Genomic DNA, 18,851 nt, shown 5'->3' on the forward strand with positions numbered 1-18,851 from the left:
TGGTCCTGAGCCTGCATGTTGTTGGCACTTGGGTGGGTGGGTGGCTTGGTCCTCAGTCACCTCAGCAATAGTTGGAGGTGGCTTAGTGATGGCAGGTCCTGCAGCCTCCGTCGTGGCCAGAGTTGGTGGCACAATGGTGGCAGGTGAGCACAGAGGTGGCAGCAGCAATGTCCTTCGACAGGGGTGTTTTGGGGTCTTGTGGGCACTCCCTATTTTGGTGCATCATGTCCTTTGCCCTTTGTGTCACTTACTGGGATAGGTGTGCCGAAGATGCTGCTGCCTTCAGTGTGGTCTTGGGTGTCTTGAGTGCCTGTTAGGAGACCGGAAATAGTCCATGAATACCTTGATGAACTTTAGTAGGGTGTGCTCTCATGAAGTGTTCATTGTACTATGCTTTGACAGGGTGCTGTGGCTCCATCAGGCCCAAATTCATGTGGCAAACAGTTTGATGGTTCACTAGCTTGATGGTTGTGTATGCATATCGACAGTTGGGAATATTTGCCTTGCTTGGACTGTAGTGTAATGTGCTTCACAGTTGTGCGAGGTCATGTGTGCCAATGTAGGGCAGCCCCAATGCTGCTTGCATATCCTGTTGTGCTGTCAGCTCAGGGATGCCCTGCTACCTATGGTGGCGTGATTGCGGCATTAGGTGGGACACAATCTTCATGCAGACCTGGCAGCTACTGTTCTGTTGCACTAGTTGTAGGTTTGAGCCACACATCTAGTGGTGTTGATTAATTGCCATACATTACATGTGTGTCAGCAGTTTGGCTGATGTGTCTGTACATGGGTGCTCAGAATGCTGGAAAGGGGTGGTGGCAATGTGAAATGCGATTGGGTGACTTTCCATGATATTTGCTATTTCATGCTTGCTGCATGTGTCCTACATCATGGCCTCTTCGTTCTACAGGAGTACTTAAAGGGGTTCACCCATCCATGTATCCTGATGTACTGTCCTGCGGTGTGACATTGATTTCTTGTGCATTGTCTAGTTTACTCTCAGCTGGATGTATGGAAGTATGTGTATGTAAAGATGCTATTAGTGTTGTTGTGCAATGGGCCCCCTTATTCACTCATGTACTCACTGCGGTCTTCCTGACTGCTGGCTCCAACCTCTGCCAAACCCACACCCTCGAGGCCAGCCATGTGGAGGATGCTGCTCTGCCCCTATCTCCTTCCTGTCCCTTCCACATTCTGTAGCACAAAGCACTTTGCATCACTTGTGTAATGTCAGAAGGCAAAGTCCACTGGTTCCAAGGACAGGGATTAGAACCTTTGAGCAGGCTAGCGTTAGTCCAATCACCTGGGGCTTCTGCTTTTAAAAGAAAGGGCCTCCCACCACCTTTCAGATTCACATTGCAACCAACACCTAAGAAGAATGTCTATATACCTCTGTTGGGAGAGTTGACTTTCCAGAGACCTAGTGAGATGAGGACTGGGTGTTCAAGGCAGAGATAAGCTCTGTTCCCTACCCATCCACAGGGCACATTGGGGGTCAACCTGCTGCTGAAACAAGACCTGCCTCTCTGCCAGTCACACTGCTGCAATGACTACATTTGTCCGTAAGGCCCTAAAGTCAGAGATGCAGCATTTTAAGAGCCAAGCCAGCCAAAAGCCCCGTGTTTAATCACATTGAACCAGTCAAACTATCACTGAACCAGGTTCACCGCATCTTGAACTAGCAGAACCCTCCGGAGCTGCTTTTGGCTCTTTGAACTCGAATTGCACGTTCAAACCTGTTCACTACCACACCATACTAGCTGAGAGGTTCTTGTCTCGACTTGAAATACAATCTCTTTTTTGCATCTTCCGCCTTCGAACAGCCACTCACTCCGCCAGCATCTTTGCTGCTGATCATCATCGCCAGTCGAACCAACCCTGGTGTAGCCTCAAGCCCCAACAGTTGGAGGCTGCATCAAACTGCTCAAATCAAATCTCCACATTCAGTTGTCAGCGTGTTCGCAGTCTACTCGACGGTGGAACTGACCCTGATGGCCCTCACGCTCTGCAGCCCCTCAAGCGCTTCTTCGAACCGATCCCGCATACCAGCGCATCCAGTCAACAGCGTCAGCAAACTGATCGCTAAGCAAACTCTGGTGGCACTCACGATCTCCTCATCTCCAAGAATCACCTTCGACCACAACAACCTTCTTTAGACTCCTGCTCCGTACCACTCCCCGGCTAAGCCACTGCGACCGCTGCACTCTAATTGCCTTGAACTGCACGAACAGCAACAAATAGCCTCGTTTATCTTAGTTGAACCACCAAGAAAGTACTAATGGCCTATTACTGCCTCCTTGGCCTTGGATCTAGGATGGGTTTTTTCCCCTTCCTTTTCTGAGTGCCCTTAAGTCTGTGTGGTTCTGTGTCTGCATGAGAATACATATAGGACTTCTGACATTAGGGGAGCATCCAGTCAGCTTTTCCATTCCTTTCGTAAACCATTTCACCCTGTTTCCTCCCCCACACTATCTAGATGGGTGTGGTGTGTGATTGAGATAGTGGGTGTGGACATGTCCCTTTTTGGTCTTACTCTGTACGGGGAGCTATGGTCTGATGTTTTCTGGTCCGGAACTCAGCTGGAAGACAGTCTTCGGTCAGCAGTTTCGTCTAACACAGGGACGTTTTATCAATTTTACTGCAAAGCTATTGTGCACGATTTGTGAGCCATCTTGAGGGTGCTTTAAACAAGCACTTTGTGGCCCTACAAATGGGAAAGGATGCTGCATAAATGAAAATTAATATAACTACTACTAATAGGAAGCCTTTGTGTCATGCCATAGAATGTTGATCTCCCGTAATCTATTTTGGGAGTCGGGATTCTATTAAATACATGGAGGCTAGTATTATCCCACCATATTTCCCTCCCTTAACAAATTTGTTTGTGTTTCTTGACGGCCGGATACTCCTCAGGACAGTCGCTCCGTTTACCTGGAAGCAGGTTTTTCTGGATGGTCGCAATGGTTCTGGTCCGCTCTAAAGCTGCTCCTGTATCTTCCTGAAGGCTCCCTGACGGGCAGGTGAGGGTCACAAGTTCGAAAATAGAAAGAACTACTTCAAGGGGGATGTTTATAGAGAACATACTACAGTGTACATAAGGGGATTATGGGATTTGTAGTTACTTCTTTATTGTGTTTTCTTATGCTGTGGAGCAAATAAAGAGATTGTGATTCAGAATGCTCGCCTCCATGCCATTACCAGAATCCCGACTCTCTGTCATAAACTAAGGGCAATCCTCATTAGCCGGACGATGATCGACAATGTTCAATAACAGTCATATATGTTTGTTTCCCTTCAGACTATATGGTGACCTCTTTGTATGTCTCAGTTGTGTCTGGATAGTGTCTGCATGTTTCTATATTAATGGCATTGTTTTCTGAATTCATACGAAAACTAGTGTTTCTTAAATAGTAAGTTAAAATAATGAATTAAAAAATACATCTCATTTTATATGTTTAAAAGTGTCTATTGTAAATCTATAGAAGTGATTCTCGTGTGGAAAGCTTCAGATACAAATATGATTAGTTTTCAAAGTTGACTAACGCTGCATGGCTCCAGTCTTGCAATAAACTTTAATAACGATTGACACCCTTTTGCCAGAGCCTTTTAGTTTATGATGGTCTTAACAGGTCTGATAAGGACTGCTTTCGTGCGCGCATCTTTGATCCCAGCTCAACGCTTTTTGCAGGTGATTGGCCTCTTTTCACGAGACACACGATGACTTCTTTTGCCCATTCTCCACTGTTGATTCAGCTGTAAAGACTACTCTGGCAGAATCAACGGTCGACGAGCAGCTGCTCTCCGGCAAATATGTTTACTGTGGTTTGATTTAGAGGCGGGTAGTTGAGAAGGATAAACCTTCTTTTAATCTAATCGTTGATAGGAGGTAAACTCTGGCCTCCTCTAATCTGGCCCCGAGCCCTCTCTCTCTGCAGACGCGCAAGCTGATTTGTGCCTGGAAGCAGCACAGGCTCGTCCGCTAGTGGTGACGGCGATTGACGCGCAGGTGCCCTCTCTGGGTTGAGATAGGAAGCTAGCGAGGGGGTGGCGTGTATAGCTGCAGTATTGCAATAGCTATGAGTGTGAAGTGGTTGGCATGTGCACCTCCACGTGCCAGCATCTCCTCTCGTGCCATCGCCTTTTGTCCCTGAAAACCCATACCTATACTTTTGGTTCATGTGTTGCTTTATACCACCTATGTGCCAAAACCAAAAATATGACAAAAGCATTGCTTTCGTGTATACCTGCCCTTCGTCTAAACACGTGCAAGATGCCTTACTAACATGGACGGATGATGATGTAAATTCATCCTCTGGGCCGCTCTACATTAAGCACATAGAAGCTGATTTTCTAATGCGCTGTAACCCCAAAGCAAGATGTAAAAAGCCTTTTGTAAGGCATTTACTTACGTCTTCCATTGACGCCAAGGCTCATTTTCATTCATTTGTATGGTGGAGAGGATGCGTGGAACGCAAATTGTGTTTCCGCCGCCTCTGCCATACAAATGCTGGGGATCCCTACAGGGCCCGCATTGGTTGCCATTGCCGCCTTCCCTAAAGTCGCTTTTCTGCTTAAGATGTGGTGCAGACATTGGGCCTCGTTACGGGTCCGGCGGTATCTATGCCGGTAAAACCGGCAGGTAGCCACCGGACCCGTGATGTATTACCGGCACCTGACATCCCGGTGCAACCAAGCTATTCCAAGTCTGGTGGCTTGGAAGTAGGGCGCCGGTAATTTTGTTAGTCCCCATTCCCATGGAGTCCGGAATGGGGACACAGGATCACTGGCATCGTTGTTAGCGGTGCCCGTGCTCCCGTAAGAACTCTGCGAGCGAGTACCGTCCCGCCCGGCAGGACTGACCCTGGCGGGCGGTACAGCACCCGCCCGCAGAGTTTTACTGTGCCGGTTCAGAAACAACGGTGGCAGTAAGCTTACAACACCGTTGTTTCCGGACTGGCACAGTTGTAATGAGGCTCATTGCCTTTTTACACCTTTGTGTGGAGGGCCTATTTCTGTGAAATGTGTTTTAGACGATTTTGGTGCAGGACCTCTTAGCTTCATATATGCAACCTTCACCAAAACAAAACAGTATAATACATGTATATCAAACAATGCGAGGAAAGAATGAGACGCATTTGACAAAATTGCATCATGCCTGAAATGCTGGGGGAAATTATTCTTTCCGTTCCACAACTGACTGCCATATTGAAATACTTCAGCGTATGCCAGGCACATTTATCCAGGGAAGTCGATCCACCAAAATGCCTGGGGTAGCGGAAGTGACATCACAGCCCTCAGGACATCACAGGAAGGCATACCACTTGACCTTTTTCCTGGATGGCATCAGTTCCTCTTTCATCATGGTGACATTACCGAAAGTGGCTTGTGGGCATAAAAAATACCAAATACATACTGAAGCAGACAGGAATATTTTACATACCAACCACTTTTTAACAAGGATGCTGCCTTCATATGCCAAGGATGGGGTCATGATATGGCAGGGTTAGACCCAATAGTACAACATAGGCCAAGGCAATATTGGTCCCACCATCGGGTTCGCTATTTGAACATATCTTTAAGCAATAATTATGACAAAGCATTGAGCAATTTTGTAGAGTGCTGTGACCTGATTTTTGCTGAAATGGACTCACACAAACTTACATTGACGGAAAGCCCGGTGAAGATGTACAACAAAATTAAACTTGTAAAATGGGGAAAGATATACAGAGAATGTCATTGTGTAAGCGACAAAGGGAGCGTTAAATTGCTCACATGCAGCTCCAGCGAAGCTCAAATCTCTTCTGTCTGCCAAGCTGGTTTTGCTAAGCTGAAAGCACTGAGGAGAATTTTTCCTTTTCTTCCTACTGAATCCCGTGCGATGGGAGTGCTCTTCTATCCTGGGGTCTTTGGACTACTGCAATGGGATCTACTTAGGCCAACCATCCTCTGTGGTAAAACGTTAACAGATCTTGCTAAATTCGCCAGCGTGGCTGGCCCTTGGAGCCCCGAGACGTTCCCGGTCCAGGGGTCTCTTACGGCAGCTGCACTGGCTTCCTGTAAGCAACTGGATTGACTTTAAAATCTTTTGTATTACGCACCATGCCATTTACAAGGCCGGTGCCAGTTATCTTTGTGCTAAGCGGAGCCTTTACAGGGCAGCTAGAACTTTTCGCTCTTCTTCACGTACTCTGTTAACAATCCCAAAATATCATATGACTCGAGCAGGGGGATGTTCCTTTTCAGTTTTGGCTCCTACCTTATGGAACTCCCTACCAGCTTATCTTCGAGGAACTGTAGAACATTTGCAATTTCGCATGCTTCTGAAAACCCCATCTTTTTAAAGCCTGGCTGTCTTCTAAACAGTTCTTCCTAATTGCTTGATCTTTTAGCTTTGTTTTAGTGCCTAGATGCCTTCGGGCCTTAGATCGCGCTCTACCATTCTGTACACATGAGGACATATAAGGAGATACACTGCTGTGTGATGAGATTCCCAGGGCCAAAATATCATTACATTACATTTATATATGCTTTCATCTTAACTTACTAGGCTCCCTACAAAGGTGGGGCCCGATAAGAGGCATCCCTTGGCAAGAAAGAAATTGTCGGCTATGTAATAAGCCAGGGGAGGCAGAAACGCTAAAACATTGGCTGAGTGACTGTAGCGCAATACTGGAGCAGAGGAAAATGTGGTTGGGAAAGTTCATAAGGAGATTAGAGGATTTAAACAGTGAAGACCTGTGAGATAGGCTCTTGTAAGGATACTCTATCTCACTGTACATTGCTTTAGTGAATATTTTAATAGTGATACGCAAAACGTTGGGGGGAAATTATTATTTCTCGATTAGTCCACCATAAAGAAATAGGGAAAGGAGTAATTTGTCGGAAAGGTGGAAAATGTAATCTTGGGCGTTAGAAAGGGAGGCCCTAATAGGTATATAGTATATGTATTGTGTTGAATGAATTAATGTCTGTGATGTTTGTTTTAGAATGTGTCTTAAGAAAAATATGTGCTCTCGTTGATTGCCAAATGTTATCACTTCACTAAATCCACTGGCATCCTTCCCAAGGATCCTTCAGTGGATGTGTATGCATTGTTAATACGCGGCAACTAATCAGCATTTGCTTTATATCATAGTGGTTATTGTACCATATTTGTGGAAATACCTTTGTATCTTGTGTAGAACCCAGTCAAGTGTATCTATCAACCTATACTGCAGTTTCATTAAAATCTAACTGCAGTACTTTATTTATTCTTTCCAGATTCTTCTGTGTCAAGAGTGAGTGATACCCCGATAGGAGTGGGTTCTTTTCTCGTTTATCAGTCAGGTACCCCATGACCTTGCTCATTTTTCTTTCATTTAAGTAATTTATTGCCATTTCTAATGAACTAGGAGATTTCAAATATATGATTAAAATTGTGTTCAAGTTTTTAATAAACTATAAACACACACACAAAAAATACATTGAGGCACTGCCATGGATATTCCATTTCAGCATTGTATGGCCAGTTACTTCCATATTATGCCAATTATAACTACATGTCAGGAATTGTTATCATGTTAAACGTAGATCCCCAAAATTGGCAGATACTGCAATAATACTGTATCCAATAATCCAAGTCACTTTTTGTGCACAGGAGCATAAATGTTTTCATTAATGATATGATTCGTTATTTATATAGTGCTTTCGCCAAAGCGCTGTACATAGCATATATTTACATACAATTATCATCCCAACCAAAGTTGGTACTCATTTATCAACCTCGAAAGAATGAAAGGCTGAGTTTGCCTTGCCAGGATTTGAACCTGCGACCTACAGATCACACACAGATTGCAGACACGAACACTCAACCCGCTGAGCTATCTTACTGCATTGCTATTGAAAATGCAATGGCACCATACGAAAACATGTACAATCTTGCTCTATAATGTAGGCCAGACACGTAATACCACTTATCATGTTTGCTGTAGCCTTGATGATGCACAGTAAAAAAAAATGCCATGCCAAAAATGCCATGCCACAGTTAGACACACCTAGACTGTCAGCACTAAAATGCCATTCTTACCACGTTAGAACAATTATCATGCTTACTTTATCATAGATGTCTAGAAAAATAAACAATGCCACAGTAAGGACTAGCTGCACCCAAATGCTATTCTAGTCAGGTAATTACACTTAACATGATTGTCTAGACACGTAATTCCACTTATGATGCTTACTTCATTATAAATGCCCAGAAAGATTTGCTATGATGCAGTAAGAAATGGTTAGACTGATTTCACCCAAATGTCAGTCTAGAAAGGTAATAACACTTATCATGCTTACTTTATTATACATGTCCTGTAGAAATGTCATGCCACAGTAAGAAATGACTAGACTGGCTGCACCCAAATGCCAGACTAGACAGGTAATAACACTTATCATGCTTACCTTATCATAGAGGCCCTTTAAAAATGTCAAGCCACATTAAGAAATGACTGGACTGGCTGTGTCAAAATGTTAGTCTAGCCACTAATAACTCATATCATGCCTGCTTTATCATGGATGCCCATTACATGATAGCACATCCCCCACTCTGTTCCTCCAACCCCCAAATTCAGCCCCTTGGCCCACCAATACCTCCACGTCCCTCTTCCTCATCCCAGTGCTTACATATGAGCCAAGGTCCATCATAGGCAAGTACTGGGACGAAGAATAGTAGGACTATAAGACTGATAAGTAATCTAGGCATTGAACACAATCACACACATTCACACACCATTCATATGCTCATGTACACCTGTACCCATCCACCATTCACTCACACATCCATGCATCATGCAATTCCTCCCACACATTACATAATATAAATATACATACACACACACACACACCCTTTCATGAACACACGCACACACATTTACAAAAAAACAACACATTTCTTACCTTTTTCCAAATCTGTGACTGCTCCGGGGAACTCCTCTGCAGGCAAGCCTCTTTGGCTCCCATGCTCCATGCACGCAAGGAACCAGCTCTAGTTCCTGGAATGCGCAAATCATGGGAGCCAGATACTTCCATGTCCTAAAAAGGCATTGGGCCTCATTACGAGTATGGAGGTAGCCATGGTGCTATTAGTGCCATGGCTGCCTCCATACCGGGCTCCAATACCGGGTTCCTGCAATGAGGAATTACCGGGTCATTCCGACATTGGAGCACCTGGTAATTCTTCCTTGCAGGAACCCATCTCCATTCCCATTTTAGCTCCCATAGGGCTCAATGGGAATGGGGAGGGAGGTAATAACGGGCACATTACGAATGGCCCGTTATTAGCTCCCTCTTCCCCTCGCGGGACTCCAAAAGGACGTCTGGTGGGTCCTGTAAAGGGAACCTCGTAATAGGTGCTCCGGTAATGAAGGGTGCCGGTCCTGTTCCGACACCCTTCATTACGGGAGCGCCACCCTTGTAATGAGGCCCATTATTTCCATTATGGAAAACTGTAACAGAAACAATTTCTTTCTGAAGTCACACTGACTTAAAAAAGAAATTAATGTAAAGGGGGCTCTCGTCTGACAGCCCTCTATACTTTTGGTTTCTCACTGCCTCTGCAAATCTTAAAGAGGAGTCGCAGAGCCAGGGGTCACACAGGAGTTGCCAGGGGTTGCAGTTACCTCTGGCGACCCCAATTGACGTCTGTGCCTCTATCCCATCCATCTCTTCTCCATTGTTTTTACGCTCCGAAGTGGTTTGTTCTCTTGTCTAATTTAGGCCTGGCTCCAGCAGGGGGAAAGCACAAATGACCAGGGAGATGGAGGGCCATTCACACATCTAAGTGAGGTAGTACACTTACTCAAGCAGACTGCCTACAACTATTTTGTCAAACCTAAAATTACAAAGTTGTTTTTTGTAATTTAAAGTATGCTTATTTTTGTGGGACTATAGCAGTTTTCACATCATGCTTAATAAAATGGTTAACTATATGAAACAATAAATGACAGGTGATGTTGCTTGCACACAGATTTCTGCAGATCTGCAAAAGGTGCATCAACTGACCGGGGGCCCTTACAAATTAGATTCAAAGTATAGATTCTGCTGCATTAAATACTTGAGTATAAGTGAAAATATAATGTTGGTAGTAACAAAAAAGTAATTCTGGAGGGGAGAGTGTAGTTAAATCAAAAAATGATAGATGCAAGGCTTTGAATTAAACATTACCACTTTCATTGTTCTGTGCAACATTCCATGCCAAAATTCCATGCCTGTATGGCTGTGCCATTACAGAAGGGGACAAACCATTACCAAATGACTCTAGGCGTTGCCACCAAAAGGTGCCGTTCAGTCTCAATTGTTAGGCCAGGTCCCTCTGAACTGCAACACAAGCAAGCACATTAATTATTAGGCCTTATAGTCTAGCAGTTTGGGCAGGGCTGCTCACAATAGCGCCAAGGCTGATTTGCAAACAATGGTATGGAGGGCTGATCAGAGATATGCCAGTGGTTATGATTGATTCAGAGACTTGCATCCATAATGTTTTAGTTTTGCCTATTAGGTGTAAGCCAGAACTCTTGCAGCGGAAAACAGATAGGATGGAGAAAGAATGTGAGGAGGGACACGCATCCTATGGGTGTGTTTGGTCCTTTTATATCCCAATGACTAGCCATGGCTATGTTAACGCCTATGGCATTAGCGCCAACTACCTGCCCCTCGACACCAAAACATAACTCTTTGGGAACTCTTTGAGCAAGCTCTATCACAAAGTAACACCAAACGTTGTGCTGTAAAGGACCTGTCAGTGTAATATCTAACCATTCTTTTGAGTGTTTAATTACTATACTTCCTCTGTAAATGAACTCCTGGTGTAATACACATCTCTCAGTGTGTGCCTTCAGCCAGGTAATTGTATAAGCAATATCTGTATCAATGCCTCTGTTCCTTGCACTGGAGTCCTGTCCAAAACAAGAAATCGCAAAGCCAACAGTTTTGGCTTGCGTATAGGTATTAGGCAGACATTTTCCAGGCAATGAAATCATATGCCAGGTACTCGCAATGTTTTCAAGCTGTTCTCATCTTATGGCCAAGTGGTACCCTTATGGCAGTGCCCGGCAAATGCCTAATAATGCCTAATCAAATGCCAAAGCTGTTGGCTTTTCCACTGCGTGTTGGTTTCAGTTTTTCTCCCTAAGTGAAAGTGTCTTGCCCAAATGTGGGCGCCTTGCTTGCTGTGCCTAGGGAATCAAGCTGCACCTCACTGAATTGGTCCAACAAGGCCCCCCTAAAAATGACAAGGCTAGGATTGCAATTATGGACCAGTTTCAGATCTTCTTCTCATGCGTACTTGCAAGTGGGTTTCCGGCCTAAACAGAATGTATCTTTGTCTATATGGAAGTCTGCCCTGCCAGAACTTTTCATGAAAACTGGATTGATAACCTCCTACTGTTTGAGTAACTTAACAGAGTGCAAACAGAATACATAATGTGTATTGTAGATCTTGTTTGGAAAATATGATGTAAAACCTGCGTGCTTAGGCAGTGCCGGAAATGGACATTATTGCTGAGGGACCCCACCAGTGATGAGGGGGAGAGATTGGGATGGGAGGACTGTTCCCACCCCCACCCCCAATAAACATTTGCCTCTCAGAAAAGAAATCATGAACACTTGGAAAATAATGCAAGAGAAGAGCGTATCCTATAATGCTGCAGGCAAAGTATAAAATGTGTACATCCTTTAAAATTAAAAGGCAGTATTTATATATTCCCTAAAGAGTGCAATCAAAGGTGGATTTAACAAATGGACAAGGGCCAAATGACCATCCCCTGATCCCCATGCTCTACCTCCCTCCCCTCAAATGCAAACAGCCAGGGCTGCACAGGAACTCCCAGTGAAGTTCAGAGACATAATACTTACAATAGGAAGTGTTTAGAGATGGGAAAAGGTAACTGGCAGTGACTGTTGCTATGGCATTTATTTCTTAAAATTAAAAGCTTTAACAAGCTATTTAAGTGTGATTGTTGAGTGATTATAAATTAAGGGGATACAGAACAAGAATCTATGGGATCACTGCGCTGCACGTAATTCTGCCAACGAAAATGTCGACTACAATTACGGCACAGTGATCAGATAGATCACTTTTGCCTGCCAGCCTTGGCCCACAATCCTCAAAACTGCATCCCTCCACTTACCTTTCCTGCACTTCTGTGTGCGCCGCCAACATCCTTGTACCCCTGCAGCGTCAGTTCCTCCCACTTATGTGGGGCGGTGCTGACGCCGCAGGGTCCTTTATTTTTAATGTTATTCACTGCTTACCGTAATGCTAAGCGGGGGACACCCCTGCAACCCCTGAATCTTGTTACTGTGTCCAAGGAGAGCAGGGGACACCCTTGCAACCAACACACTGTTTGGCCACAGTAATGGGGGTCGGAAACTTTGTACCGCGCTCAGGTGCAGTGTTAGTAATGTTGCCACAATCGTGCCAACATTTTGGTACGATTCCCAGAACAAGCTGTGTGAAGGCTTCCATTCAACATGAGGGGGGAAAAGCTACAATCGCAGGGGGTCATTTTAATAGTCAAGTGGAGTGGAAAAAGTGGCGCTATTAGCATTTATCATCCCTTTTCATACACTGCAGGATTTTGTATGATTTAGCAGGCGAAGTTGGAGAGCAGATCAGACTTAACAAGTTTTCCTGCTCTTACAGGTGCCCCTGCCAAATCCAATCGCTTTTCCACCAGGATCTGTTTTTATGGTGGCAGAAAACAAATGAATTCCTATAGGATCCGCTTGATGTTTACACCTGGTAAAAGCAGGCAGATTCCACAGGAATATATTGTGGATGGCTCCGACAACAGTTAATTGTGGGAGTGATTTACACTTTTCCAGACACATAGTTGAAAGGTGAAGAGAAAGGCAGTTTTTGCCTGGTTTTTACTTTGTACTTTTCCAGTGCTGGCTGGAAACAATTACAATTCTATGGAGGGCCACTTTTGCACAAAAAAAAAGTCCAAACAGGAGTGGTACCCTCTGTGCAATTTAGGATTCAAAACTAAATTTTCATCACTGCGTTTCTACAATGATGTACACATTGTCAGGTTGGTTTATCATGTGACGTGGGCCTTTTGAAAGTTATCTGTATGAAACTGAGTATTATTTTAGGTATCCAACACGAAACTTCAACACACATTTGTACCAACTTGAGCTTGGAAGATACATGACCATGTATCTAAATTTCAGACTAGGCTCAAATGCTGGCTTTACCACTTAACCAAAGTGTGTGATCCCGGGCAAATCATTTAATCTCACTATGCCTTCCATGCAAAAATTAGGTAATCCTAGAAGTGATTCAGTTCACAGCATAACCTGTTCCAAAAATGCCTCACTCATGGTTTAAGAGATGGGCAGCACAGGGGCCAAGAAAACAAACACACATATTTCTCTGAAAATATCAGGCCAAATTTAATGACAATCAAGGTAAACGCATCATGCAAAACGTCATCATGGACATTTGCATAATATAACCAGTATGTAAACAGTATGTACCAGACACTGATATACAGAGGCATCGCAGGGGAGCAAGGCCCTCTCCTCCCTGTCACGTCCCTCTGGGAGTGATACCAGAAGGCCGGAGACCCCTCAACCTGCACTATCTGCTGCCTCATGCCGCTCCCCCCACCCAGGCTCTCTCTCCTGCATGCCAGCACTCTCTTGTGCCTTCAACTCAATTAAAATGTGCACCAAAAAATACAATTTTGTATTTCAAAATATTTTTTGTGAGAAACAAAATCTCCTATTCCTTGCTTCTGTATTCTGCAGGGGGGGAGGGTGGGTCTGTCTTTCACAACAAGATGGCGGGACCACAGGTGTCTCCTGTGGGGCCTGCTGGGAGTAGCCATAGTGTTCAGGGAGGCATTGTTGGGCGAACACCATCTGAGATGATACAAACACTGGGGCGCCTCACTGCTCAGAACTCTCAGAGGAGGCGAAGGCATCACGCCCAATTCTCCCCAGCCAGGCCAAGAAAGACATGGTGCAGGTATGCGGGAGTGGAGGTAACTGGGAATGGTGGTTAGGGGGAGCTGAAGGAAGGTGACTGAGGGAGGAAAGGTGAAGGAGGATTGGATATAATAGAAAGGGGAGAGCAGATGGGAAAGGGGGATAGGTATATTGATGTGGAAACACTATTGACCTTGTTCCTCTTTTGCTCTATACTGTTTTTATAGAGGTGTGCAAATGTTTTTTTTTGGATCTGTGAAGAAATATTTCATTGGATCACGGATCTGAACAATCTGGATCAATGCCAGCACTTTGTTTAGGGTACACCTACACACCACACCCAATGGAAATTGGGCCCCCATGACCCTCCTGGGCCACCAAGATTAAAATTCCTGGAGCGGGTCTGGTCTTATCCCCTCTTTCCAATCACCTCGTGCCACATCCCCAGTCTTTCCTTTCCACAGACAAAGGTCTGGCGGCACCTTGGCAGTGTCATAATATTTTCTTTTCTTCGCTTTCTATTAGCTTCTGACATTTGTCATATTGTTGTCCTAGACCTAGAGGATAGAAATCAATGCATTGATACACATTCCATAATGGTCACATAGTATCATGCAGCCAACTGCACGTCTCAGGGCTGGGGGTGGAGGAAAACAGTATTATATGAGTTTTCGCAGACTTTGGCTCTGCGGATGTTCGGGCTACAACTCCAATCAGCCTTGCCACCATAGACAATGCTGAGCTATTATGGGAGTCGCAGTCCACATCATATGGTGACCTATAGACTAAACAGATGTTGTAAGCTAGTCATATATGTTATTTATTTGAGTTTTTGAATTGGGTGAACATACTTGTACTAGAGAGTTAGCCATTGGAAATGATTATGCAATACTTATGTACAATTCCTTATGAACCCCCATTGAAAAGAATTCTATATTTTTAAAGTTTGTTCTACAGGTTCTTGCCGTGAATTGAAAATGAAGTGCAGAACTCAATCACCCTATGAATGTTCTTATAGGTTAATGGGAATGATAATTGAACTTGAGAATAAAGTAATTGGACGAATCAAAAAGCATATCTGGCAACGCCCTTTTCACAACTCGTGTAATTAAAAAGCTTGCAAGTGGGGTCTCCTTTCATTTATCCATCACTAATGGCCTTTCACGATTTTAATAAAGTAAACGCATTATTTGAATTTATACATAAAAAGAAAACTGGAATAGAACTTGTTTACCGTATAGCCGTTCAAGATGAAAAGAGTTTAAATCTGTTGCCCAGCTTGATCAATCAATTATTTTGAAATCGCAAGGCGGAAGTTACTGGCTTGAATTCGATTGTCATCCTAAACAAACTATTTCTTATTTTTTTTTTTTACAGGTTAAGTTTCGGATTAGTGTGACTGCTCATGAGTGTCCAAGAAAGGCACAAGAAGAAACCATCAAAATGATGGTGCCTGGATCCAGGGAGGAAATTGAGGTTGTAGTTCGTCCGATCTGTGAGTGCGACTGCCAATGTAACTGCACACTCGCTTTTCTGTGTATACATCTAAGAAAGTGAGAGTTGCCTATAGGGTTACCCTTGATCGCCTCGTTTTCCTCTCCCATGAGATCAATATGCAGTATAATCACCTAGCACATGTGACCATAGACCAGATGTCTAAAACCTTTGGCTCCTGAGATACATCTCCTATCATCCCTAGCAAACCACAGTCATGGTGAGGGATCATGAAGTCCAAAACATCTGCCGAGCCAAAGGTTGCAGACCCCTGCCATAGACCATGGTGTCTATTTTCAAATATATCAGTCACAGTGTGCCTAAGAAGCGTGCAGTTATGTAAAAACATCAGTCTCTGTCTTTCTAAGGCCCAGCGGGCAGGATGTCTCCGAGTCCCATGCCAGATTCTTAGGGCTGCCTGTGGAATTGTACCTGTGTAGGATGGTGGTTGCATTCTCAGTGTGCTTGTCAATTAGTGTGTGTGGAAGAGGGCTGTACCAGTGACAGCGGCAGCACATCATGGGCTGACTGCACAAGCTGTCAAGGGTCCCACTGTTGCTCGCGAAAAGACACAGGGCCTCATCACGAGTTGTGCAGTATCCTGGCTTTAATACTGCCCAATCATAACAGCGTTAGTGCCCACCAGTCCGGCAGTATTGCTGCTGGATGAGGGATTGGGCGTTAACTGTAAATCCCCATTCCGCATTGGGTCCAATGGGGAATCTTCGACACTAATACTGTGCGCTAATACTGCCGGTGCTAATACAGGGCTAATACAGGGCTACATGGGATTTTCACCTCCAGAAAAAAAGCTGGAGGTAAAACAGCCCATTTAGCGGCCAACTCATGATAGGGCCAGCCCTTAAATGTAGTGGTAATACCGTTTCCGCCACATTTAAGGTCTACAACCCAACTCGTGATGAGACCCACAGGAGGTTCACATCTGTATATCTCAGCCTTCCTGACCGTTTCGCATGCTGGTAGCAAAGGATTCCAAATAAAGTAATCAAATGTGTTTGTTGGTTGAAGAGATTAAATAATGGCCTGAAGGAGGCTGTGTCTGCTCAAGGTTCAACCAGGTCGTTGAACTCCTACTGGGCAGATGTCCAGCTTTCATATTAAATATGGCAGCACACCATGTCCCAGTAAAGAAGTGGTGCAAGTGGAAAAAAGGAACTAGTGGTACTCAGGCTGCACCCAAAACGGATGGAGTGGAATGGCGGGACAGATGGGAGCCAAGCAATTCAGGTCTTGGCCTTTGGTTTGCAGTGTCGGATGGATCTTTTTGTATTGTGGCCAGACTAGACATTGACTGGTATAATAAACAATGGCACTAGATTCATCCCTGACTGAAATAGCAAAACAATATATTCCTAAATTGAAATCTTTGATACAACTGTGCATGCAAGTTCAGCAAGATACTATTTGACACACATCTCTTTAGAACACGTTTATTAGTGTTATCGAAAACGCACAATTGAAACACAATTACAAATATAGTTTAAACATATTTTGATTGGCAATAAAATGAGAACTGTATAGGGTTCTATACATTGTCAGTAGGTACAAATGTAATTACCCTACTTGAATGGTACAGAACGTTCACCCATCTATGACCGTTGACAGATTAATGTTAACTTTAAAAAACTGTATCTTTTCTCTCAATGAGGAGGGATGAGCCGGCAGTGGGTAGAAATGCCCATGGGGACCATAATAGTAGTGGGCAGTCAGTGGCTTGGCAAATAACAAAACCACACCCTCAAACTGTGTGTCCCTCCTCATATTCATATATCCTATCCTTCTGAGCTTTACTCAAGTGCAATACTTTCGGCTTACAAGTACCCCCTAATAGCCAAAACTAACAAGCATCAGCAATGCCAACAGTTTGGGCTTTTTGGTATGCATGGGAAAGGCACTTACCAGGCACCGCTGTAGTCATATTAAGTACCCATTGTCGGTAGAAGGTGCAAAATGGTGTGAGTACCTGGGCATCTAATAGCAGAGCCTGGCAGTGCCTGGCAAAAGCTTAACACCTATGCACAAGCCAAAAATGTTGGCTTTGCCAATGCTTGTTTTTAACATGTCTTCTGTGCAGGACACACCGAATGCTTATAAATCGAGTGGCTGAAGACAGGCCTGGTAAGACATTTTTATTACACCCCGCTATTTTTGGTTACTTGTTTCTGTTCGTCTCGTTCATGCCCTCACACCTCCGGGCTCGAGACAGTGCATTATAAATTGATTAAAGTAAAGTAAAGAAAGTATCATGTTTACAACTTCAATTAAGTCATCAACTCTAAGAAGACTGCTTGAACAAACAGTGGCCTGTACTTTGAATGCAAAGCCTGATGGTAAGGCTTGATTAAAGCAAGCTCAAAGAGTTCCCATGGGATGTGTTTTGGGCAGGCAGAGGCAGGAATGCGTGGATATGGCCATAGGGATTAGCATGGCCATGGGCGGCCATAGGTGAGCACATAACCAAGCAACACGTACAGGGTCTGTGTCCCTCCACATATGTCATTCCTCCCTATCTGTACTCCAATGCAAAGGTTTCGGCTTATAAAAGTCGCTAGTGACACCTAATAACCCAAACTAAAAATGGTACAAGCATAGGTCTGTGGTAATGTTATGTTATGTTGACTTATACCTCACACCGTTAGCATTTGCATGGTCTCCAGGCGCTCATGTGGCTCTGTAAGAGGCGATGTTGATTAGTGAGGGAAGAGGGACAGGATAGAGGTTGGGCTCTTTTGTTGATGCTTGTAGAGCCAGGAGAAACTGGTGCCTGTGCATGTCGGCTTTCTAAGCGTACTTTGATTGTGTCCACGGGCTAGTTCTGTCTGGAGCAGTAAGGCTCAGTGTCTGGGATTTTTGTTTGTGGATGTGAATTGCCCAGCACCATCCTGATAAATCTTGGCTAATTTTCCTCAAAAAATCGAAAATTTGGCATTTTGGAAATTAATTATTTTTGCATATGCCTTAATCACAGCGCCATACAAATGCGCTCCAGTCAGCTTTATTTTGTGAAATCCTGATGCCCTGCACCTGATTGGAAGCTTCACTGCCTGTCCTTGCCTGTATTTCTCTGCGGTGCTTTCAACATGGCCACCTGGGCCCTTTCTACTAAGGAGGCCCTGCTGATTTGGGCTTCTTCTGCCATCCTGATCCCTGATTGGTGGGGAGTTTGCATTTGTGGACCAATGAGGGACCGGCAGGCTTTTAGCCAGCCCATTCATTCCAAGGCCCACTTCTAAGGCCCTGTCAGCTTCCCTGTCTGCTTTCACATGCTGCAACAGTCCAAACCCTCGGTGAGGCTGCTACCCCTGGACTATTGGACTGCCATGACTCTCCTACCATATTCTGTTTGGGTTAGTTACCCTCCCTCTTGGTCTACG

The 18,851-nt window shown here is 44.4% G+C and overlaps 1 protein-coding gene across 1 annotated transcript in view; it reads left to right on the forward strand.

Moving 5' to 3' along the window:
- LOC138568811 (uncharacterized) overlaps window positions 1-18,851 on the forward strand; it is a 317,549-nt gene that overhangs the window by 126,846 nt on the left and 171,852 nt on the right. The window contains exon 9 of the mRNA XM_069646582.1: window positions 15,340-15,457. Coding sequence (XP_069502683.1) covers window positions 15,340-15,457 — 118 coding nt within the window. The remainder of the gene's footprint in view (window positions 1-15,339; window positions 15,458-18,851) is intronic.

Source organism: Ambystoma mexicanum, chromosome 2q (genome assembly GCF_040938575.1).
Source record: "Ambystoma mexicanum isolate Mex_15411 chromosome 2q, UKY_AmexF1_1, whole genome shotgun sequence".
NCBI lineage: Eukaryota > Metazoa > Chordata > Amphibia > Caudata > Ambystomatidae > Ambystoma > Ambystoma mexicanum.